This window comes from Gadus chalcogrammus, chromosome 12, assembly GCF_026213295.1.
Source record: "Gadus chalcogrammus isolate NIFS_2021 chromosome 12, NIFS_Gcha_1.0, whole genome shotgun sequence".
NCBI lineage: Eukaryota > Metazoa > Chordata > Actinopteri > Gadiformes > Gadidae > Gadus > Gadus chalcogrammus.
This window is the reverse complement of record NC_079423.1, coordinates 29,710,744-29,736,836: the sequence shown is the minus strand read 5'-3', so window position 1 is coordinate 29,736,836 and position 26,093 is coordinate 29,710,744. Positions and strand designations below refer to the sequence as shown.

General features: G+C 49.1%; 1 protein-coding gene across 1 annotated transcript in view; it reads left to right on the top strand.

Moving 5' to 3' along the window:
- Positions 1–26,093, top strand: part of ncanb (neurocan b) — a 78,719-nt gene that overhangs the window by 4,363 nt on the left and 48,263 nt on the right. Inside the window, exons 3-10 of the mRNA XM_056603304.1 lie at positions 210–500; positions 1,439–1,613; positions 5,692–5,819; positions 7,073–7,366; positions 8,567–8,823; positions 9,583–9,724; positions 9,959–10,174; positions 14,241–15,464. Coding sequence (XP_056459279.1) covers positions 210–500; positions 1,439–1,613; positions 5,692–5,819; positions 7,073–7,366; positions 8,567–8,823; positions 9,583–9,724; positions 9,959–10,174; positions 14,241–15,464 — 2,727 coding nt within the window. The remainder of the gene's footprint in view (positions 1–209; positions 501–1,438; positions 1,614–5,691; positions 5,820–7,072; positions 7,367–8,566; positions 8,824–9,582; positions 9,725–9,958; positions 10,175–14,240; positions 15,465–26,093) is intronic.

The window sequence follows — 26,093 nt, the reverse complement described above, 5'->3', positions numbered from 1 at the left end:
AGAAAGTGTGGCGGAGGTGTGTGTGTGTGTGTGTGTGTGTGTGTGTGTGTGTGTGTGTGTGTGTGTGTGTGTGTGTGTGTGTGTGTGTGTGTGTGTGTGTGTGTGTGTGTGTGTGTGTGTGTGTGTGTGTGTGTGTGCAGGCAAATGTGTCCATCATTACAAGCCAAAAATAACAAGCTTGTGTCCATGTTCTTGTGTGTAACGCGAAGACAACCCAGAAAACTTGGCCTCGCTTGGGATCAGCTCCTCATTGCCCCTCTCCCCCCTCTCCTCATTGCCACCCCCCACCTCCCCCGTCCGTGTCTCCATCCCTTCCTTGTGTCTCGGGGGGGCCTCTGTCACTCTCCTGCACAAAGCTGTGTGGCCGCAAAGCAGCGCTGGCTCTCAGAGGCCTCTGGGGGTCCTCAGGGGCCCGTGTGAACGGCAGCCAGGGGTCAGAGGTCGGCGTGGTCGTGTGGCGAAGGGGGAGGAGACGCTGGACACTTCAAACGCCGCGCATGGTGGGAGGGATGGGGTGTAGGGAAAGGCGAGGGTCTCTCAGTCCCCCGTCTGTTACGCTCGCTCTCTGTCCGTCCGTCCTGTTTCGAACCTTCATTGTTATCCCTCTCTCATGCCTCTCGTTAGTTTCGGCCCCGGAAGCCGGCAAGGATGAATCTGTGTTCTCTCTCTCTCTCTCTCTCTCTCCCTCTCTCTCTCTCCCTCTCTCTCCCTCTCTATCTCTCTCTCTCTCTCTCTCTCTCTCTCTCTCTCTCTCTCTCTCTCTCTCTCTCGCTCTCGCTCTCTCCTTTCCTCTTTCTCCCTTGCTATCTTCTTGTTCTGCCAGCGTGAAGCCAAACTGCCTTGACATTGGCCTACGCTGTTTGAAAGAAAACTACAGAAAAACTTCTAGGCTAGGCTGATTATCTTTAATGTACGATGCATCCAATAATAACAACAGATAAAACTAAGTCTTTCTGAGAGCTAAATGAGAGTCATGCACACACACAGATGCTGAACCCTCTTAATGCAGCACCTGGAGTCATGCAGGGAGGAAATGATGAAGATGCTCTGTTTTGGTCGTTCAAGGTTATGGTCCATATGGTCTGACTGTCCCTCTGTCTGTCATCCTGATTACTCCCTGTCTCTGTCTCTCTCTATGTGTTTCTCTCGGACTCTTTCTCTCTCACGGCTACTCTTTCGCTCGACGTCTCTCTCTCTCTCTCTCTCTCTCTCTCTCTCTCTCTCTCTCTCTCTCTCTCTCCTTCTCTCTCTCTCTCTCTCTCTCTCTCTCTCTCTCTCTCTCTCTCTCTCTCTCTCTCTCTCTCTCTCTCTCCTTCTCTCTCTCTCTCTCTCCCATCTTCTCTCTCTCTCTCTCTCCCATCTTCTCTCTCTGTCTCTCTTCTCTCTCTCTCTCTCTCTCTCTGTCTCTCTTCTCTCTCTCCCTCTCTCCGTCCTCCAGGCGTGGTCTTCCACTACAGGGCGCCGCACGAGCGCTACGCCCTGACCTTCAGCGACGCCAAGAGGGTGTGCACGGAGAACGCCGCCGTCATCGCCACCCCAGAGCAGCTGCACGCCACCTTCGCCGACGGCTACGACAACTGCGACGCCGGCTGGCTGTCCGACCAGAGCGTACGGTGAGCCCTCCTCCAGCTAATTGGATAATACAGCCCATAATACAGCCCATAATACACGGCAGGGATTAACATTGATGTGGCACACACTTGGCGGGAATTCACTTCACACTTTATCGGACTTTACTCACTTCGATGTGGTAATGGTGTATGTATGTAGTGGTGTAGTCTACGTGATACGCAGGTATACGCCGTACACACACTAGGAACGCTCCAGGATTTCCGTGTACCCACTTAAAAATGTGCACGGATACGTAACCATCGTTTCGTGACATAACTTTCACTTCAGTGTGGTTTTTTTTTCCGCAAATACCAGTTGGGTGTAACTGCAATGAAATACTTTTAGCAGGGGAAGTTATCTGCTACGTTCACCATTCAAAATATTCCCCCTGCGCCCTGCCCCTGTCTACTCTGTTACGAAGCCCGGAGCTGCCCCTGCATCTCTGCATGTTATATGGCGGGCCAAGCCCCTCCCTCTCGCGCTGTGATTGGCCACCCACACAGATTGAAAGTTAACAAGGGAACAATTGGCATAACAGTTACAGCGATAAAAAACGCAACACAAACACTTCAAGAGTCCCAGGCTACATGCTACAATAACATTCAACATTACAAAATGAAAAGCAAACTACCCTATTTCAGTGTTTTAGTTAGTTTTAAGCCTCGCCAAAAATCTACTGCTGTCGCGTCGGTTGACCCTGCAGCAGCAGATGCCACCACCAGTTCTACGGAGACCAGGTCTACGTGTGTGTGTGTGCACGTGTGTGTGTGTCCAGCCTTCCCATATTAATGTGTATACCACATAACAAGTACTCGGACTGAGTGTCAGGCTAGGGAATTTACAAAGAGGCATCCTCGGTTAGAGTGGAGGGAAAGAAAGTTAGGTAAATGTCAGCCAATATGCAGTTGGTATACACGATGGAAATTCATAAAGTTAATTACTATGCAAATGAGAGTATAGCTAATTCATGGTCATTTTTAAGGTGCAGTAATTTCTGACTTTTACACAATTCAATGACTGTATGGTATGTTAGATAACAACAGTGAGCGCTAAAATGAGAGCAATTGAAAGAGTGAAACATTAGTCTCTTTTCATCTCCTTCTCATGCACTGGTTAGCCATGGTTGTAAATAGTTCATTCAGTTATTTTGAGTACATTTTGTTCTTGTTTAGCAGGCTATTGCTACTATAGATTCACAAAGGACAACTTGTCATTTTTGTGTTCTATTTGTTCATACTGTAATTAAAACTGATAAGTCTATTCAGCTTTCCATGATTGTTGATAATCGCCACACTAAATCTAAATCCATGCAGCGGGTTGTAGACCCCTGCGTTGGTGAGTGTGGTGCGACACCTCATAAGCGCCACACGCGTACACGTACCGGCGTCACGGGTGTATACGAGGCTGGGGGGGAATCATCACAGTATACCCACTACAATAAAATAGACTAGACCACTGTGTACGTATTGGATTTATGGCATCGTAACACCCCAGAGAGAGTACCGGATTTATGGGTGATGGCAAATGAATCATTAATAATTAACTCCTTTGATTTTAATTGTCAACCATACAATCGTACATTGATTGAATGGTTTAAGGAAAAGCAAGCAATCATATAGTATATATATATATATATATATATATATATATATATATATATATATATATATATATATATATATGCATACATAACCTCACTTGAAAATAGCTGTTTAAATAGAGAATGACACTTTCTCAGAGGTGGACGTGAAGAGGATGAAAATCAATGATCAGAACATTTACCTCTTAAAATAATGAGGGCTGATTTTTGATTGCAGCTTTGAAAGGTAGCTGTAATTGCCTTTCCATTCACCTGTCATGTGTGTCTCAGGCCTGTTTGGAATTCATGTGTCGTTTTCAAAAGGCATCTCCTCTAATTGAATCCTTATCCTTAAACAGCCAGTCCCAGCTATTACTTCTACCGGGGTTACCTTATCACCGGGTAGAGTTTAAACCCCATTGGCACCCACGAAGTGTCAGAAAATGTCGCTATTCCTTTCTTTTAGTTTTCCTAGACTGCCGATAGGCCTTCTTGCCTCGTTCATTGTTATTAGAATCTTGTTGTCAGTGGGATCTTGGTTCTTCCTAACCTTGCAAATCAGAAGAAGAAACAAGCAAAAGTTTGATCGAAAGACAAGTTTGATGCTCCAATGTAGATAATGTTGGACCAGGAAGACATACCGTTGGTAGCTTTGAGATACAGGAGTGTGTGTGTTTGCCTGTGTGTGTGCGTGAACATTGATAAGCCTCAGTGTGGAAGGCGTAATCATTTAATTACCCTCCTTTACTGTGCCCTGGTGTAGTTTGAATCAATGGACTTGACTTGATCAATGGATCACAGACAACCAAGGCCACTGGAGGAATGCTAGATTCCAGAACATCTCGTAGAATGGCTTCTTGTTCCTTCTCTTTCAGTCCCTCGCTTGTTCTTTCACCCTCTGGCTCTTATTCCCGGTATCCACTGACTCACTCTTTCTCACTCTCTCTCTCTCGCTATATCTCTATCGCGCTCTCTTTCTCTCTCTCTCTCTCTCTCTCTCTCTCTCTCTCTCTCTCTCTCTCTCTCTCTCCCTCTCCCTCTCTCTCTCTCTCTCTCTCTCTCTCTCTCTCTCTCTCTCTCTCTCTCTCTCTGTCTCTCTATCTGTCAGTCCCTCTGTCTCTCTTTTTCTTTGACTCTCTCTTTCACCCTCTCACTCTTTCTCATTCTCTCTGTCACTCTCCCTCTCTCCCTCTCCCTCTCTGTCTCTCACCTTCTCGCTCTTTCTCAATCTCTCTGTCTCTCACTTCCTTGCTCTTGCTCGCTCTCGCTCTCTCTCTCTCTCTCTCTCTCACGCTCTCTCTCTCTGCGTAGGTTCAGTGGGCTTTTTTGGCAATGCAAAATCCATTGTTTAGCCTAAAACAACAGATATTGAACAAAAGGCCTACAATGCAATACTGTGATGTTAACATGAACAACAATAACCACAATGATCCATTGATAATGAATGATCATACCCACACACAACCCGGCCATGCACACCCTGCACATTTATACACTGCACCTATTTACATAGCAACTTTTTTTTATTACGCCCACAAGGTAATAAACCAAACCACTCAACAAAACTATTATTTATGATCCTATATTTGATAGTAACGACTACAAACCAGTATTCAAGCCAGTATTCCCCTGGTGCGCATCCAGAAATTGGAGCAGAGATCCTATCATTCAGTTCCCACTCCCCTCTTTAGTCCACCATTTTATTTCTCCTCTTGTGTATTTATCTTCTTCTCCTCTGAGGCTGTGGGACGTTTGGACCACAGAGAGATGCTCTCCTGATAGCTTGGGAAGAAGGAGCCACGTTGGTGCTCTGTTTTAATGTGGAAGCGGCTCTCCTTGGCTCACTCTCCCATAGGCTAGTGCCAGGACGTCTCAGGTATAGCGCTGGCTCCAAACTGAGCTGCCAGTGCTCTGCAGGGGAATGGTTTCCTCTCCTCGCTTTCCTCCGCTGGGGATGGTAGCGAATATTGGGTCAATTAATTTACATTTGGTTCAAAGGCGTGTTCCTAAATTGTTTTTACACTGTTATTTCTGCAGCTTTGCCTCCCATCTCATTTGCACAGTCTGGTCTTCCCTCGGGAAGGTTGGTCATACTGCGTCGGCCCCGTTTTTTTCTCCCTCTACTGCTGGGTACTCAGTCACTAAATTTGCATTGTATTCTGGTTGGCTTTTTCGTTGCATAATTTGCCCTTGTTGTTTACTTGTTACAGTTATGTTGCATTCAGGGATTTGTTTAGAAGCTTTGCGATGATCAATGTCTTGTTTATAGAGTGGACTCCACACCTCAAGGGCTATTACTTCAACCCTCTGTATTTCTCTTTATATATTTCTCTCTTTCTCTCCCCATCTCCCCATCCCTCTCTCTTTCCTTATCTCCAACTCACCCCCTCTCTCCTCTCTCCTCGCTCAACTCTCTTCTCCCTCTCCACTCTCTCTCTCTCTCTCTCTCTCTCTCTCCCTTTCCCTCTCTCTGTCTCTACCACACTCTTTACCTTCTGCAGGTATCCCATCCAGTCGCCTCGGCCCGGTTGCTACGGCGATCGCGAGGACTCTCCCGGAGTCCGTAACTATGGCGTCAGGTCCCCCGAAGAGCTGTTTGATGTCTACTGCTTCGCTAAGCAACTACAGGGTAAGCCTGAGAGGCGGCCCTCCACCAATCACAGCTTAGTCATGCCTGGGCCCGCTAAGCCTTGGTTAGGCAGTCCCGGAACACCGCAGCCACTGCTTAGTGCAGGGCAGGAACAACCCTCAGGACGGGAGGGGATGGATGGGAGGGCCAGAGTGGCGGTAATGAGAGAGGGAGGGAGGGTGGGGAGGAGGGGGGGAGGAGGGAGGGAGGGAGGGAGGGAGGGAGGAGGAGATGAGAGCTGAGGGTGGATACAGAGTAACAGCCTGCTGCTGGAGGTTTTTTCAGCCGCATGCGAGTTTGAATGAATTAACGGGGCTTGTGCATCGCAACATCACATCACCCCCTCCATACTGGAAGCATGTGAGCTGGAAATGTTAGTTATTATGGTAGTAGTAGGTTTTCGTAAGGCTAGGTTATGATATATTATTATGTAGCATCATTGCAATGATTTTGAGTTAAACAATACAAGTCTCTTAAATACCTTCAACATGGGGGAGTATCCGCAAGAAAAAATCCCATGATGCATTCTGATGGATAAGCCCTAATGTCCCCTGAGAAAATGACAACGCATGCATCGCACTCGTAGCCAGAATATACGACCGCCGCTCACACGCACAGAAGGAGCTGGACACAAGTGAGGGAAAAAGAGCTAGGCAGAGAGCATCATACCAACTGCACCACCCAACGCACAGCAAGGCAGACGACACCACAACACAATATAGCCAAAATCAACACTCTCCTCCACTCCTCTCCTCTTCTACACCCAACCACCCCCCCCCCCCCTACTTACATCTACATTAAGGGCATTTAGCAGATGCTTTTATCCAAAGCATCATTTGTCAGAAGAAAAACAATATATCGCTAGTGCCAAGCACTAACAATTGTCAGGTTAACCCCTTCCCCGTATACAACAAAGATATTTAGGATAAGATGCTAGACAATGCTAGCAGTACTATTTTTAAGTGGCAGGACGTACAACATACAATAGGTGCGTACATTAAGTGCCAGGACATACAAAATACAAAAAGTGCATTCAATAAGTGCCAGGACGTACAACATTAAATAAGTCCATAAGAGGGGTGGGGGGGGAGTAAGAGCTATGCAGTGTCTATGTGAACTCTGACGAAGTGAGTCTAAAGTTTTTTGCGGAAGCTGGTGAGCGACTCCGCGTTCGTGGCACCGGTGGGGAGCTCGTTCCACCCCAGCGGTGCCAAAACAGAGTTGTGACCTTCTGCCTCGTGGTCCTCCATCAGGTGAGGTGTTCCACTCGGCGACGCCTGAGAAGCTGAACCTGGCCTCGGCCTCCACCCATTGCCAGACGCTGGGCGCCCGGCTGGCCACGGCGGGCCAGCTGTACCTGGCCTGGCAGGCGGGCCTGGACCGCTGCGACCCGGGCTGGTTGGCGGACGGCAGCGTGCGCTACCCCATCAACGTGCCGCGGAAGCACTGCGGCGGGAACGAGCCCGGCGTGCGCACGGTCTACCACAACGCCGACCGCACCGGCTTCCCGGACACCACGGCGCGCTTCGACGCCTACTGCTTCAGAGGTACCGAGGTCTCAGAGCGCAACACCGGGATCCACTCCGGAATGCATGAGTTAGCTCGAAAGTAATTGTGTGGCATTTCAGCCCATAGGGTGCATTCACACTTAAATTTACATTTAGGGAATTTAGCTTTTTTCCAAAGTGACTTGCAATAAGTACATTTGTCAGAAGAAAGATACACAATATAACGCTGTCAGTGCAGTCAGGATGGTCATAGAACCAAGTGCCAAGCCCCAACAATTGTTAGGTTAACCCATTCCCCAACAAAGATAGCTTTGGGTGCATTGCAAGGCTTGTATGTTGAAGTGCAGCGAAGATAAGCGAACGGGAAAGGGAGGCAACAAAGGGTGTGGGAGAGAGCGCCAGAGCGTGCGGTTGGGTTTACGTCTCTCCTTGTTATTTAGTTGTGTCGTATCGCACAGCGTGGATGAACAATCATTCAGTCTCCGGTATTTGCATTGTTTCTGTAATTCACTCATCATTAGCATCATAAGTGCGATGTCATGCTATTAAACTGTGACCAGAGCGCAACACTGGCATCAATCATGACAACGAAACCAAATCAGTGCTGGAAATCCAGCGACCACAAACAGATATATATTTGAAACTAGCAATGGCTGCGAGCCTGTAATAATTGTGTTTAACAAGTTTAGTGGCATTTTTGGGGAATTTAAGTGCATGTGTAACCTCTTTAATGAGGCCTGCACGGCAATTACATGCATATTCCGTAATTAATGTTGGGTCATATTGCGTATTTGCTCCAATAAATGTTTTTATTGTCTAAATTAAATTTGAAAATAAATCCAATAATTACAAATTGTGAAGACAAAATGACCAGCCTCAGAGTTGGAGAGACTTTAGCAACAATAACATAATTTTCCAATACACTTATCATGATGTTGTCCCTAAGGGACATTTCTATATTGCTGTGGCATAAGTGATTTTTACCTGTCCAGAAAGAAAATCGATTTACAAAATCCTTCCTTTCTTGTAAGAATAACTCACAAAAAATTATATTACATCCCATGTTACACTCTTGGATTTAATCTTGTTCCCTGGCCTCACTACCGCCGTATCGGGGGAAGCAATAAATCAATGTTTTTTTTTCTTCCTGCAGTGTTTTCACGGCAGCCAATAAAGCAGGTCAAGTGAAAAAAGCATATTTGTGCTTCTAGTAAATTGTTAATACGCTCCGTGTTCCAGCCCAGCAGCAAGCAGGGGTCCAGGCTGTGGAGGCGAGGCCGGCGTACGAGACGACGGACCCAGCCACAGACGCGGCTTCGAGCGCGGCCAGAGGCCAGCGCACCGCCTTCCGGTTCCCCACCTGGGCCGACGCGGACCGAACCGGCTTCCCCTCCAACGACGCTGCGGATCGATCGTCTGAGATCTCAGAGGAACACGTTGTGATCCACCTGCCGTCTGCTGAGCTGCTCCAGCAGGACCTGGAGCGATCTGAAGCTGTGCCCATAGCCGCGTTAACTAAACAAGACCCCGCCCGAGAGAGCTCCAAATCCCTCAACTCCATCCCTAACCAGGAAGATAGCTCGGAAATGACCCCGAAAAAGACTAACTCCCTGTTTGTCCTGAAAGATAGCTCTGGAAATACCCCTAAAACCACCAGCTCTCTGCTTAGACCGGAAAGTAACCCTCAAACGAATAGCTCCATGGTTGCCCTCGAAAATACCCCTAAAACGACTCTATCCCTGTCGAACCAGGAGGAGAGCACAGAAAATACCCCCCTAAACACTACCTCCGTCATTATCCTCGATGATAGCTCTGAAAATACCCCTCAAACCACTCACTCTATGTCCAACCAGGAAGACGGCTCTGATAGTACCACTAAAACAATTAACTCATTATCCAACCAAGAAGACAGCTCTGACAGTACCCCTCAAACGACTAATTCATTATCCAAGCAAGAAGACAGCTCTGATAGTACCCCTCAAACGACTAATTCATTATCCAAGCAAGAAGACAGCTCTGATAGTACCCCTCAAATGACTAATTCATTATCCAACCAAGAAGACAACTCTGATAGTACCCCTCGAACCACTAACTCCTTGTCCAACCAGGATGACAGCTCTGAAAATCCCCCCAAAACCACTGACTCTCTGGAAAGCCTGGGGAGAAACAGAGGCTCTGCACATGAAGGAGAAGAAGTTGGAGGAGCCTCGACGGATCCGCCCTCTTTATCTTCTACGGCTTCATCGACCCTCCAGCCCCAGACCAGCAGCAGCATGCTTTCAGAGTTTGTTAACGCCCTGATGAGACCTTTCAGATACTTCACCGGAGGCGAGGAGGGGGGTAAGGAGAAGGAGGAGGGCGACGAGGGGAAGAAGGGTGGGTTTGGGGACAAGGAGAGTGAGGAGGAGGAGGAGAAGGAGAAGAAGGAGGGTGCGGTGGGGGAGAAGGAGAATAAAAGGGAGGAGAAGGAGACTGATGCTTCTTCTACGAGGGCCGGGGAGAACGAGAGGGAGGAGAAGGAGGCTGAGGGTTCTCCCACCACGGCCTCGGACACCACGGCGCCGGAGCAAAGAGCCAGACTCACTCCGTTCAGAGAGACCCCAGGCCTCTTTAAGGCCACGGGGAATAAAGGGGGCGCGGAGAACGCCATCATGGAGCTCACGGGCGGCTCCTCTTCACCGAAGGTGCCGGCGAACACGCTTCACGGCCCGGGGGATGGCCTGTCGGAGCTGGAGAGAGAGGTGATGCCGTCGGTTCCATTAGTGCCTGCCGACCAGACGCCATGGCGTGCTGTGGGCACCACTCAGCTCGGAGTAAAAGCTTCAGGCCCGTCCCTCTCCAACACAGGTAGGAGCTCCTCGTGGTTCTCACCGCTGTAAACTCTCTCTGCTGGTGGCTCTGTGTGGGAGTAAGAGTGTGAGGATATGTGGTTGTGTGGCCGTTAGGTTTTTGTGTGTGTGTGCGTGTGTGTGTGGGGTGTTTTTTTGGTGTGTTTGATGACAATTTGTTCATACTGATGTTTAACAGAGAACACACATCAAACCGTTACCACAGCTGGTCTCCCACATTTTTTATTCCAAAACGATTCCTTTTCCATGTTATATTGACTGGAACATTCTGCCTGACGAGAAAAGCAATACATGAGTGTGAAATTGAAAATGCGGTGTGTACAGGAAGGGAACGTTCAAATTATGTGCGACTCCAAATGGACGCTGTCCAGGCTAATGTATGATACTGCCGTTCCCAGTTTGCATCACGCCTGTGTGATAGCTCTAGTGGGTTTATTTTTGGGTTGCTACAATATATTTGTGCAAACTTTGTTTGACCCGGTTCTACATTGTGGATGACAGTTGAGCTTTTCTGTCATAGCCGTAAATATTCTCAGGATAGGAGGCGTGGCGCTATGATGTGGATAATTAACTAATTGATCAGGAAATCAGTTGTAAATTTGGGATGATATTCTAAATTCTAAATAATAATAAAATATTATATTACTTCTGAGATTTGCTTTGCCGTGCATGGAGCTTGAAGTTAAAAGGATGCCATCATACGTTGGCTCGTGAAGACTAGTAACTGTGATGAAGAGCTGTACAAACTCACCGGTCATTAGTCAAATCAATCAATTGTCAGCCGAGCCATTTGGTTATAGACCTGGCTATGTGCCTGTTCCCCATTATTGTTAACGTTCGAAAGCACTCCATTCTCAAGCCAGTATTTCACGTCCTAAGACTACCTTTGGTCTTTCAGAAACAGCCTAGGATGAATTATTGACAACCCATGTAAAGAGGGAAACAGTAATTCCATGAGAAGGAGAAGTTTATACCAAATTACGCTGGTAAATGCGAGAGACAGAGTTTTCCGAACGACTAACCTCGTTCATCACTATGGACCCAACTGTCTGAGAATTCCCTCTGTCTCTAACCAGTACTTGTTCTAAGTTCTCTTCGCTTAGCTTTCATATAAATAAAAAGGTTTCTTGCGATGATTTATGGGATTTGATCGCAGTATGGTAGTGTATTAGAGGTATGCAATGCATTATGCATCCCCCCCCAAAATCAATTTCAGAAATGGTTCTCGGGTATCAGGTTGTTGTACGTTCCCAGGCCCACGGCCCCCCCCCTTCTCAATTCAAAATCCCTGGAGAAATTAGGAAGTTATCATGCCCACGGGAGGAGGGACTAAAAGATCTCAACAATGCACCGCTTTCTCAGACGTTCCCCGAGGTGTGGCTCAGTCTGTGCCCTTTACCGTCTGTGTTTGGGCCACGGGCGTCGGCAGACAGGTCTCATTTACCTGCAGCACCGGCGGCACATGCAGTGTGGACTCGAGGCGCAGTGTGAGGCAGGCAGGGTGGGTAGTAATTGATAATCTTTGAGTAACTGATATCAGTTTTTTTTACATAATGTGAGGGCAGATTTAGTTCAATTTAATTAAATTCGATGGAGGGGTCCGTGATGTTCGTCAGGCTTAGTTTAGCCTGGATGGTCACAGGATCAACTCTCCCGGTCGCCCTCGTTTCACCCGACTTGAAATGAGAGTTAAGTCTCGCTGCTCTCTCAAACACTGCCATCAACTTACTCCAAATTGGTGTCGGCTTTCAGCCGAAGAAGCATGACAGCTCATCGTGCCGCAGAATCGCTCCGGGCAGCTCCCCGGTGTGCGTGTGTCTTACAGTGCGTCAACGTCAGGCAGCGTTGGCTTAAAATGAGAACCGCCGTTCTTACTTGTCGTTCCCAAGATTCTCCCAGATACAGAAAATAGTTGATCAGGTAGGCAGTTAGGCAGATAAGCATTTTTTTCTTGGTTTAACAGTCAAACACGTAGGTAAGGCACAATTCTTAAAAATAAAGAAAAGTCACTCCGAGTTCAGTGTCGCTCGAGAGAAAGAAGAGAACAACCTGATTTGGGGATTCAGCTATCAGCGATGAGGTTTCATTAAAATATATCCTCACAGCCTGGCTCACCTGAAACAGATGCCACCGCCTGCTATTAATGTTTCAAAGACGTCTGAAAGTGTCTCTGAGCTTAATGCGCATACAATATTCACAGACCCTATCTAATTCACACTCTTTTGGTGCCGTTCATCTCCATCTTAGTCTCAGCCAATTAGGAGCTGGCTAGCTGCAGGGAGCTGGCAATTATTAGCCAAGCGTGAATGTTCAGCAACGGAGGGAAGGGAGTGCTTGAAGGGAGAAGACAGGGAAGGACCCGGTAAAAGTTGGGTTCACCCAAATGGCGTATTGATCACTGTGGGCTTTTGCCTTCAATCGCCAGACAGGAGGGTAATGAAATCTAACGTGTAGCAATGAAGCATATTTGATCATGGAAGGGCGGCATGGGGGAACCAGAATTGGAAATATGCCACGAATGAGTTTAATAAAAAGAAAAAGGTACTCGTATTGCCACATTAGCAGCATTTGCACGATACGGCTCTAACGCTTGGAAGAGTCGATATGAATCAGCATGAATTCCGCTCGGTTCAATCCGGCACACACGACTCGGCTCAGCAGACGGCCCTCATTTTGGGATCTACAAAAGTGCCTTGATATGTGAAACCTGTGCACTCATCTAAGAGTTTATCATCGTTTGTTTTGAATCTACCCGTGTACCCTGACGTATCCTCTAAGCAGCACCAACGAAACATCTGTCGAGTTCTTTATTTTTTGGTCTCTATTAGATGATTCATTATAGGGATGATCAAACCAGATTAATGTGTTTAATTATTCCCACTTTCATCCGCCTGAGTATATACCTTTTCAGTTTATTAATAGGGCAATTACGCCTGGCTTCAAGTTACTTATGGAAATTAACCTCGGGCCTCAAAGTCTTATCATAGACGTAAGGAAAAAAACAATCCCTTGAATAATTCACATGCATTTTCATGTTACATGCAGGCACACATTTGCTTAAGTTTTGTGTGCTCTCACTGTCTCTGGGTGATTTGCTGTGTAATGTGTTTGGCTTTGTTATGAAGCGCACATTCCCCGGGGGATCGCTCGCTTACAACAAGCCTTCAGAGCGTGGGCTAGCACCGCCGAGGCGTATCGACGACCACGTCTAGGCTGTCATGCCTGTGCTGCTACTCGTAACCCCAGCCCTGTGCCCTGTCACTCTGCCATCAGCGTGGCAGCACTGCCCTAAAAAAAGAAACCTCCAGCCTGGGAGTCACGCAAACATGCAGATAGGTGAATTATTGATGGTGTGGAGACGGGCGTCTGGCACGGCGCTGTAGCGTATGGGTTGCGGAGCGGGGAAGGAACATGCCTGCTTAAGGGCTCCGCGCCGACGCACACAGGAAGTCGTTCTGCCCGGCTGCGCTGCCACGGTTTCATCTCGGCCAGCCTCGTCGCAGGAAACACAATTGTAGCCGGAGATTGTTTAGAACAAGGGGTTCCAGGGAGAATTGGATTAGAGAAGAAGAAACTGTGGGATTAATTAGATTATATCCCTCGCTGCTTCGTGTGTGTGTGGGTGTGTCGGGGTGTGTTGGGGTGTCTGGGTGTGTGTGTGTTTGTGTGTCTGGGTGTATGTGTATGTGTGTATGGGTGACTTTAATCTTGGTCTGAAAACCTCTAACTGCTTTAGCAGTTTAATATGAAACACCTCGGGTGAAGTGAGCGTCCCCGGTCTAAATTTAGCTCGACACGGTGGGATGCTCGGAGCAAGGCAGCAAAAATGTCTGCCTTCATCATGGACTACCCAGGAGATAAGAGGATAGCTGGCCAAACCCCAAACCTTCTTCCTGTTTGGTGTAATACATGCATTAACGCAACTCTAAAGTTCATGAATAACAACTACAATGAAAGTAACAAGTGTTTTGGCATTGGTATGCACTTATAATATTTATGCGAATAAATATAGCTCTTTCTTTTAATCACTTAATGATGATGTGCTCCCCTTGTACTCCCTCTAGACCTCGTGAACCCCAGTCCCGGTGGGAGGGCGAGGCCCAACGAACCGGTCCAGGTCTCCGGTGCCCCGGGTCCGAGAGGAGTGGCGGACACAGCCCCCGTCCCCAGCGGTCGATTCCGCTGGGCCGTGAACACCGTGCGGGCCTTCAAGCTAGAACCCCCAGGACACGCTGCCACTCACCCGCCGATGGAGGCCAAATCTGGGCCACTGGAAGTCAAGTCCCTGGCGTCCTCCATGCGACAGGACCACCCGGAGGACGACTTCTCTGGGGACGGAAGCCAAGCGACCCCCTGTCCTCCTAAAGGGAGCACCGTGGAGGAGAAGCAGACGGAGGCCAGTGGGGAGGAGGGCGACCCCGCCGGTGTGTTCAAGGCGGAGAGCTACACCCGGGACCGCACCACCGTCAGCCTAGACACCGACTCGGAGGCAGCGGGCCCCAGCAGCGAGCCGGCGATCCGGGTGGAGGAACACACGACTCTGACGGCTTACCAGCTCGTACAGCAGCCCAGCGCAGGCCCTGAGGATCCCACCGCCAGGGGCACGGAGCAGGAGGCCCGGGGGGAGATCCTCTTCGTCCAACGGCCCACCGACAACCACATGGCCTCCACCTCCAGCAGGAAGGAGGGCAGCTCTACTTCCTGGTTCACCCCCGTGTTCCGGAAGCAGGGGAGGGATCAGAGCAGGGGCGTAGAGGAGGAGGCCCCGGGTTCCCCGCCCGCCGTCTCCACCGCCGAGGCGTCCGCGGAGCGCCTCGCCACGACCGCCGCACCAACGACGACGACGACGACGACGGCCGAAGAGCCCGGGATGGAAACGGAGGCGGTCACCGCGGCGACGAGCCCGGGCGGCCGGTCTGCCGAAGAGCTCCCGATCTCCGTTTCGTGGGTTCGGGCCGAGCGGACGGAGAGGACGGCGACGGACACGGCGTACTCGCGGTCGCGCCAGTCGTCCACCGGCGGCCAGACGTCCCCGACCCCGGACCCGGCGCTGCCGCCCACCAACGTGTCGGACCCCACGGGGGGACGGGTCACTGGGTCTGAGGCCCGGCCCGCGGTGTCCGAGTCCTTCGTGGTGAGCGGTCGATGGACTCCTCCGGCGATAAAGACCCCGACTCCCAAAGAGAAGGGGGAGGGGGGCCAATCAGAGGCGAGGACGACGGAGACCACCGACCAGAACCCGCTCGGTGCCTTCCTGCCTAATTGGGGCCTGGCATTCAACCCATCAGGTAGGTGGAGTGCCAGAGTCCCTCTATTGTGGCTCATAATTGACTCTGCTATCCCAATTAGCTTGGTGATTATGAGTGACTGTTTAATCAGCCGCTGTTCATCTAATTATGCAATGCAGTCCCTTGAGTCCCCATCCCCCTTCCCCACCCACATCTATCAGTCACAGAGCCGCTTCGCTGCGCAGACACAATGGGACGTCATAATGTTGATAGAGCTTAAGCTTCACAGAACAGGGTTAATATCAGGGACATCTCGTCTGGTGGGGGCGGTGCTCTCAGAATACTGCTTACTTTCTCTTTCTAGCCCATAATCCACTCCTTTCCTTTGGTTTGGCAACCGTCTCCCTGCTCTTTCAACTTAGGGAGGGAGGTAGGGAGACAGAGAGAGAGAGAGAGAGAGAGAGAGAGAGAGAGAGAGAGAGGGAGAGGGAGAGGGGGAGAGAGAGGGGGAGAGAGAGAGATTTGAAGCTGACTAGTGAAGTAATTAGTGTTTAAGACCCGGGCACAATTATGTGACTGGAGAAGAAGGGCAGGAATCCTGGTCCCCCACAAATCAATGGTGACGCAAACTACAAGACAGGACTCGTAATGGACTCCAGTCTCGGTTCACCCTCTAGTACTCTCCCAGCCTCGAACACACTTACTCAAACTGAACCCCTTCTATCTGGCCTGCTGCTCCTCTGTCTGCACATCATGTCTTCATGTCGGTGCTCCCCATGATAATGAGGCCTCATTGCCCGCCTTCTTGTTGTGGTTGTTGTAATTATTGATTTCATCTGATTGGTGTTGTCCCTCCCCTTTTCTTCAATTATTGGAAAAATCAGAGCTGAAAGAGAGCAGGCTTAATAAATATTCATGCATCTCACCAGCGTACCGCTCTCATGTGAGCATTCTCTGGCTTGAGAGATGCATTTTTAATAAGTACTTACACCGGTACTAATTCTTAACTGACAAGATGTTCCGGGAGGGAATTTCAGGAGTTGTATAGATTATTTATATGGTTCACCATCAACTTGATACGAGACAATTGGGCCATTGGTAACAGACACGCAAGAGACACAAATGCACACACACACACACACACACACACACACACACACACACACACACACACACACACACACACACACACACACACACACACACACACACACACACACAGAAGGAAGGCTAAATTGAGGTACATGCAGGGAGCTATCCCACAATGGCAATTGCATCCCTGTTAAGATTTCTTTGGGAGACTCTCGCTCCGCTGTGATAAAGCTCTGCTAAGTGCACGAGAAAAGCTTCCTATTGCTGACCTTTGGAAGTCTTCAGTGACTGCACGGGGGGGACATTACCGCAATGGATCTCCCTGCATTAATGCCGAGAGGGAACTGAGAGAGGGAGATGGAAGGAGAGAGAGGGAGATTGTGAAATAGAGAGACAGAGAGAGAGAGGAAGACTTTGAGAGGAAGACTTTGAGAGGGGGAGAGAGAGAGACGGGGAGAGAGAGAGAGAGAGAGAGAGAGAGAGGGAGAGAGTGGGGGGGGGGACTGTGAGAAAGAGAGAGAGAGAGAGAGAGAGAGGTGAGCATGCCCTATCTTCTGGGGAAGGAGAGGAGTTTATAAACCTCTTTAATCAATGATCAGCGGCTGCACTAATGCAATCCCCCGACCCCCTGGGGAGCAATGACAACCTACTCCATCTCGCTCGCTCCCCCTCTCTCCGTCTCTGTCCTCGCCGCTTGATCCACATCTGCCCGGTTCTCCGGTGCACGCACGACGGCCACCTCGCTCTGTTCGTCGAGCAGGAGAGACCGAGAACGCCGCGTCACCGTCTCAAGCCGTACATCACGGGGATAAGGTCCGACGTCCGTGTTTGCTGCTGTACCCACTTCCCACACTGGTCGATCACTCACAGACGGCCTCACGCACACGCATGCAAGACATGTGCGCTTACCCAGACACGCCTGCAAACACACGCGTGCGCACACACAAAACACGAATAGGCACACTCAGTCACACACACACACAAGCACGCACGTACGCACACGCACGCACGTACGCACAGACGCAGTCACACACTCACACACACCAACGCTGAAACAAATATTGAAACAAACACACACAAACACGGAAATGCACACACTCAAGCCCACAGAAATTCACCCCCAAAAACAGGCAATGAAACGGAGAATAACGCAACACCGCATAATCCCTCCAAACCTTATCTTAGGACACACACGCGCAGAACAAACACACAGACACACCGACCGCCACGTATCGGCGGAAGTGCACACTTCCGACAGGTGCCTCGCGTGTTTGAGTGTCTGCTTCCTAAAAATATCAGCGTTGTTTACAGCCGGAGCCAAAGTTTACAAGGTAAACACGCGTAGGATTTACAGAGCGGCTCCACGGGTGTTCAGGGGGGTGGAGGGGAGAGAAGGGGGAGAGGGAGGCTGGCACGGAGCCCTGGGAGGTGAGAGGGAGAGGGAGGCAGAGCGGGGGGGGGGGGGGGGGGGGAGTGTATCGTTGCACCGACTGCTTATCTAACCTTCAAATTGCCACCATCAGCATGACACAGTGGCCGAGGGCTGGCAAACAGGAAATGGGATGCCTGTGAGTTATGGCATTCCTGGCGTTCGCTAGGCTCAAGGACCTGGAGATGGATCAAACGTCTTGCCACATCAATAACCTACTACTACCGGGTGTGCCCCCCCCCCCCCCCATCATCACTGGGTGGAATTAAGAGATAAGAACGCATCGCGGAACTCCCTGTGTCGGGGCGTAACGTACCTTCTGGTCTGCCATGATTCTCCAGGGTGTTACGGAAGGTCTGCAGAACAAGGTGTGCTAAACCCCCATCAGCCCTACCCACAATGGGAAAAAATCTGCAAAGCGGTCCCTCCTCTTTACACTGAGCCCCTGTTCCTCAATCCCGCCTTTCCAGTGTCTCGCCTCATCCTCGTTCCGACTTCGCCGCCGTCCCTCCTTTCTCTTTTAAATCGCCGTCATTCTGCGTTTTTTGCATATCCAACACTCGGCGCTCACTAAAGCTCATCCTATGGCCCGCCGTGTATTAAATGAATGGGATTTGTTAAAGCACAGCCTTGAGGAAGTGTGGGCCCCATTGTGGGCCATGGATAAAGACGCGCTCCTCGCATCAAGCTGTGCTGACTGAGCACGTGGGCTTCTCTGTGTGTGCCTTTTAAATCGGGCGAATAACGAAGCAGCCACTGGAGTGCACTGGGGTCGGAGGAGTAAATGCACATAGACCGGGCGCTAGTGCCATGATGAGAACGCCAGATTGTTTATTTTTTATCACTGTGGGTTATTATTTTCAGTGTTCTACACTAAATCCTTAGGATGAAAAGCCTCGGGAACCGAGTGTGGGATGTTTGCGTTTGCTGCGATAGGTTTTTGAGGGAACGCGGCGAAGGTATCTTCCATGAGGATCTCTAAAGCGATGACTTAGCAGGGAGGCTTTGCAGGGACGCTTAAAGCCGAAGGCGACTCGGGTGTAACCACCGGGGGTCATTCAGGAGCAGACGGGGGTCGGGAAGTCAGACTCAAGGATACCTATGGGCAGGTTGCCGTCGTCAAGGAGTGGAACTGCAGTACCCCTCAGCCTGGGATCGAGGAGCGGGCTACTAGACTGAACTACCTGGCGTGCAGCCTGGGTAGTAGCTTCGGCGAGCATCAGTATTCCACGGGGGAAGCGGTGAAGAGGCCTTACTTGCCGCCGTGTTGGCACAGCCGCCTTCGTCATCGAGTGTCTCTGTAGACCGAGTCAAGTACTCGGGACGGAAAGGTCAGCAGGCGCCGCTGTGAGCCATGAGGGAAGAGCTAAATATGTCCCACTCTGTAAGCATTAGTTCACATGCGCAACTTTGGGAGGAGAAAAAGACCAACGGCAATGCAGTGACACATGACATAGAGGCCTGCATTAACCTGCCATTTGGGCCCTGGGGCTGAGAGGTTTCGTAGGCCCCCTGAGAGGTGATCTTACAATGAAGATGTGTTAATTATTTTCTGACATTTTGCCGTTGCCGACGGGGGGGGGGGGGGTGGACACCCCCTAGTGCCCACCCCCTAGTGGCCACCTTTTTTCTTGCCTCATGATAGGCCTCTGATCTTTGTAAGCCCCAAACAAAAAAATCACATTGTCTTCGGCCTACGCAGATCGAGGGGCCTATCATGAGCCAGTATTAAAAATAATCTTTTTTTTTTTTTTTTTACTGCATCTCATGATAGGCCCCCTGATCATCGTAGGCCCTGGGGCTTCAGCCCAGGTAAGCCTGTGCATTAAGGCGGCCTGAGACATAAGGCTCATTTCATTGTCTTTCTTAGCGGTAGGAGAGTAATGAAAAGTTACAGTTGAACTCTCTTTATAACACCACTTAACGCAGCAATAACAGTCTCGATTTTGTTTGATTCTTGATGACAGTAATTACATGCACGGTTTGTCGCAGTGGTGCGTTATCTGAATGGCAAAACCAACCTACTCTTCACTGATTACTGTAGACAGACACATGCTCAAATGCAGCACATGTTAATGATGAAGAAATGAATTAACTGTGCCAAGAATGACTGACCCTAGTCAGTAGGATAAAAAGCCTCCCGGTTCAATGGGCATACAGTGCTACAAAAATCTTCATTTCGGTTATTAAAACATTTTTCTACACACAAACCCTTTGTTCCAGCTCACTCATTAACTCATTCACAACAAGGCACATGCTGCCTCGTTATCAGTGCTCCAAAGAACTCTAAGTTATAGATGTAAGAGCCAAGTAAGCTTCAGAGCTCCACCACAGCTGTATTTAGAGAGGGAGAGAGAGAGAGAGAGAGAGAGAGAGAGAGAGAGAGAGAGAGAGAGAGAGAGAGAGAGAGAGAGAGAGAGAGAGAGAAGAGAGAGAGAGAGAGAGAGAGAGAGAGAGAGAGAGAGAGAGAGAGAGAGAGAGAGAGAGAGAGAGAGAGAGAGAGAGAGAGAGAGAGAGGTGTAGAAAACGAGACGGATAGGCAAGCAGACACGCAGCAACAGAGGAAGAGGAAGGAAGTTGATTGAGGTACAGAAGTTGTCAGCGGAGCAATTCTTGCCAATATTATCTTCATACTGGCTTATTAGCCCGGTGAATGTTTGTTGCTGTTGGCGAGGTAGGCTGTGTGATAAGACCAGCTGGCTGCAGCAGGGACGACAGTACGCAAAGTGCAAAGTAAACACGACCAAACACTAACCAAGCACTAACATCTGAAGACGGAGATTCCGAATATTGTCCTCTGTTTGAATTCACTCGTGTTCACTCCGAAACGTTATAGAGTAGACATCCACTGAACAATAGGTCGTCCTATTCATAATACAAGGTGATTCATTATTACTTTGTATATATATATATATATATTTTTTTTTTTTTTACAAAAGGCACAGTGTGCTCTGGCTGTGGATGGACTCATTCAAAGACAACTTGGGATTTTGACCTGAATAAATTGCTTTAAATTTCCAATATATCAACAGGTTGTAATCTAACATAAAATATGACATATTCTCTGACGCTCTCTGTTGCGTAGAACAGAGAGACTCCTATGTATTCCTCACAATGCCTGTCCTTGCACTGTTATTATATACCCCGCACACGCACAAACATGCATGGGTTTCCCGGAGAGAGCACGGGAAAGTTCTAATGAAACGCGTCCTCTATTAGGGACGAATATGAGGGGCAGGAAGTTCTACAGGCGGACACACAGCATCCCGTCAGGGACGGATATATAATCCTCTCTGGCGCCGTGTGAGACCGGGCCCCTTAAGACTATCTCATCTGACCCGGCTCTTTCGGACAAACACAGGGCATTGAGAGCCGATCAGATAATTTACCGGGCACAACTTCCTCCTCACTGACGGGCTGTCTCAACACCTCTATCCATCTCCTCTGCCTGTCCCCCTTGGAGGACGGAGAGTTACCAGAACATAAAAAACACTGTATGAATATGCAGAGAGGTCTTTCGTTTTTTTGTGTTAGAGTGGGTACTGTGTTTAATAATCAGAAATTGCTTCTCATTACAGGCTCCTTTGGCGGGTAAATGAACTGCAGCCTGTTGAGGCTTTTGAGTTCAGGGCACTGAAGTGTGAGTGGGTGAGACAATAACAATCACAAACGAATGTTAGCTATAATTAATCAAATAAATGTACAACTGTTAAAGTGCCCGGCCACACCGGCCCACTTAAAATAACATAACACAAATGAGCCTACAAGCTGTTCTACTCAACAGAGAGAGCCAGAGAAGATCTCGTACTTTGAGGTAATTTACAACCTGTTGATAAATTGGAAATTTTAAAGCAATTGATCCTGGTCAAAATCCCACAAGTTGTCTTTAATCGAGTCAATCCACCGCCAGCCAGCATTGCGCCTCGTGTACAAATCTAAACAGGAATACGAGGAGATGATATCCGTGGGGGGGAACAGCTTCCGCCTAATGGCACAACAGACACAAGGCGGGCTCCATTATGCATGCAGTGCGCCCGGAGATATTTGAATAGCACATTCTGGCGAGACATCATTCTGGCGTTCCCATCCGGCGTGCGTGGTCAGCCGACGTTCCCCCTGTGAGGCGGGAACGCTGGTGCTCAGCATCAGATAATGGCAGGGCTGCCCGCGGTCGGGGTTGACTGGAGGAACGTGTGAATCGGAAAACACAAGAGTTTGTTTATGAGGCGTTTGTTTATATGTGTGTCTGGTTTTGGACACAGAGGAGAGATGGTGGAACAGGACGATTGGACCCGGTTGGGATTCTTGTTTGCTTGGTCGTCTTTCTCTCTCTCTTTCTCTGTGTCTCTGTCTCTCTGTCTGTCTCTCTCTCTCGCTTGCGCTCTTGCTCTCTCTCTCGCCTTTTGGCTAACAAGAAAAAAAAAAAAGCAGAGCAACGGATCTGTAGACCAGGACCTGAACCGTATATATCTTGCTATATTGCTCTTTGCATTGCATTGTCTCTATATATATATCCCTCTTTCCCTCTCTTTATCCCTCTCTTTCTCTCAATCTCATTTTGTCTCTCTTTCCCTCTCTTTATCCCTCTCTTTCTCTCTCTCTCTTTATCCCTCTCTTTCTCTTTATCCCTCTCTTTCTCTCTCTCTCTCTCTTTGTCTGCTTGTCTCTCTCTCTCTCTCTCTCTCTCTCTCTCTCTCTCTCTCTCTCTCTCTCTCTCTCTCTCTCTCTCTCTCTCTCTCTCTCTCTCTCTCTTTATCCCTCTCTTTCTCTCTCTCTCTTTATCCCTCTCTTTCTCTCTCTCTCTTTGTCTGCTTGTCCCTCTCTCTCTCTCTCTCTCTCTCTCTCTCTCTCTCTCTCTCTCTCTCTCTCTCTCTCTCTCTCTCTCTCTCTCTCTCTCTCTCTCTCTCTCTCTCTCTCTCTCTCCCTCTTTCACACTCTCCCTTTCTCTCTCCCTCTCCCTCTTTCACTCCTTCTCTCTCTCTCTCTCTCTCTCTCTCTCTTCCTCTGTCTTGCTCGCTCTCTCACTGGAGACAGTGCAAAGGCCCAGCAGGGCCCCTTGCCTGACACAATGTACTGCACACAGCCTCCCCCCTTCGTGGCAGGTGAGGAGGCGTAGGTGGGTGGTCCCGGGGTACATTAGAGACCACCACGGAGAGCTCCGTCAGGAGGGAGAGCGTGGCGGGGATTATGAAGCATGAAGCGTGCGTGTGTGTGTGTGTGTGTGTGTGTTGCGTGCGGTAACAGGTTGGGGATTCATAAGAAATGGGCTGGAGATAGTGTTCTACTTGTAGACAGAGAATACAGCACGGTTCAGATGACAGGGATTAGAAGCGGTCGCCTGAGGCTGAGAGAGAGCAGGGGGGGAACGGGACCTTTGTGGTGCGTCGCACAGACCCTTTGGCCAACATTAATTAGCAGCACTGCTGTCACAATAATAATGGTACAGCATGGAGGAAGGCACTATGAAATGTCACGGTACTCTCTGCGTCAGTGTGTGTGCGTGTGTGACTGGGAATGTTTGCGTGCCAGAGTGAAATACAGCAAGACGTTGTACTTATGCACATATGTATGTGGATGCAGGCGAACACACAAACTTCAGGCCATTAATATGAATAAATATGACAGTTTGTTCTTCTGAGAGAGAGAATGAGTGAGCGAATGAAAGGGAGAAATCCATCTCGCTGTGTGTCTCTCTTTCCCTCTAGCTCTCTCTCTCTCTTTCTCATTCTTTCTCTTTCTATCTTTCTCTCTCCCTCTCTCTCTATCCCTTGCTCTTGATCTACAATGAAAGTGTACTTGTAACTAGAGATATTCCCCTCGCATAAATCTTTCTTTACTTGTACATCTGACTTTGTTATTAGCCCTCAGCGCACTGCCACAATACGCCCCTGTAGATGTGTCTAAATAAGTAATGGAACAAGGGTAGAGCCACCGTCATATATAAACCATTGCATGAATAATGAATGCCATGCCCTGGTACACAAATCTTTTACACACCATCCAACCAGCTAACCGTCCGATGAGACGAGATATTTGTGTTGGGGTCCAAACTACTACGATACAGCTCTGAGCTTCCGGGGGGGGAAACTGCACAGAGGTCGACGGTCTCGCAGATGTTCCACCGGAGAGAAACTCGCATGCCGTAGTCATGGGTGAAGCTTTCAGAAGGCTGTTTTTTTAATTAGTGTATTTCTACAGCCGCGAGTCTACACAGTGTTTCCCACCGGGAAAAATTTACTAGCGCTGGCCGAGTTTGTGTTTGGTCTGTTAGCCAATCACACGCTCCCCCATCCAGGCCTTCAGCAGCATTAACGGTCGAAACCATTTTGAAGGGAACGAGAGTGCAACATCCCCGTTCACCCTGATTTGAACTCAGTAATCTAAAGTCTGACGTGTTAGACTGGCCCGAGACTCGCTTACTGTCCATTCCGCCCGTCCGTCTGTCTGTCAGAGAAATACAGATAATCCATTAATAAGGAAATGGAGGCATGCCGGGCTTCCACTGGGATGAACATTAGTCTTCTTTGCAGTCAGGTGGAGTTGGATTGGGTTGGATTGGGTTGCATCGCTCCACTGACTAATGTGGTGTGAAGCTCCTTTCAGCGATACAGAATCTTCCTCTTTTTGCTGAGTCAGGTCTCCAGCGTCATGGCTAATTGCTAGTCTCAGGGTTTTTTGTTGCATGTGTGAGTTGTAAATAGGTCTGTGTGTGTGTGTGTGTGTGTGTGTGTGTGTGTGTGTGTGTGTGTGTGTGTGTGTGTGTGTGTGTGTGTGTGTGTGTGTGTGTGTGTGTGTGTGTGTGTGTGTGTGTGTGTGTGTGTGTTTGGCTCATGCATTGTGACAAATTTACAGTTCATTAAAATAAGAGGTGAATTCTTCCACTGTTTGCGACAGTATACAAAACAAGATTTATGATTAGCTACAGTACATTGTTATTGAATATATTTTGGGGCTGTATAACATTTACATTTAATATGCTCACATACTGCTGTCGTCTGCATCACAGGCGCACAAACAAATGTAAATGAACTCAACCAGACTTGATAAACGGACTGCGCATTGTGCACTTCTACTCAATGTACAGGAGTGCTGAATCTTTCATTTTCTGCAGATATTCCACAATATCTCAAAGGCGCTATTTGAATCTTCCCACACACACACACACACCTCACCTCGAAGTAGGAGAACATTTTCCATGCAAGTGGAACGCTGGATCCTGGCAAAAACAAGCAGCGACCGGGGGCAATTAAAAAGCAACCTATCAACAGGCCTGGTGAGGATGGAATTCCATCCAGTCAGAACACAGCGTTCCCATGTGGTGTCACCTGAGGTCATGATCCGGACTCTAAGGCCCGTTAGATATCAAGTACTTTAATACCTTTTAAGAAGAACACCGGCTGACTAAAGCAATGTAATATTTATGCTGCCTTACTAAATCCACTGTACAATTACGCTAACCACCTTGCACCTACTGCTCTGGCACAGAGACACGCACGCTCGACTGTGGAGCTGTGCACTCACACGCGGGTTGTTTATGTCTGTGTGACGCACATGGCCGTAACTGCTTGTTTTTCTCGCTGAAGCACTAATTTGTCTGAGCGTATCCTGCTTATTACTTTCCTCTCAGAGTAATCCCCCCCCGCCGGACTCCACTGGCCAGAGGCTGTCGTTGAAGACTATTAATTCGGCTGAATCCTCAACAAAGTGTTCTTATAGTTAATTTACCTTACAAAATATTGGCTCGTCTGAGTTTTAATATCCAAATGGCCCCCCCCGTATCTCATAAGGGGCCCGAGCGTTTGATTACGCCGCGGATTAATATTAATTCGTATTCATTTCCCCTCTTCAATGGGAGTTGATACAGGAGGCGGCTTCGGGAGGGGGTGCAACAAACAAAGCAGACCAAGGTGACATTCAGCCAGGGCACAGTGTGTGCCCTGGCAGCCTTCCCCCCCGCCTCGGTGAAACTCCAGCCGACCCCGCAGACAGCGTACAGCCGGCCGCTCTGGTGATATTCCATCCCAGGGCTCTGATTGGCGGCGGCGCTGCGTGCCAGAGAGGGCAGCGGCGGTAGTCTGGGTCCGGCGGGGGGGGGGCGGACACGCTGGCTCTTCATCGCCTGAACGTCCTCGGTGGCTAACCCTCATTTGCGGCCAGAGGTGCAGAGT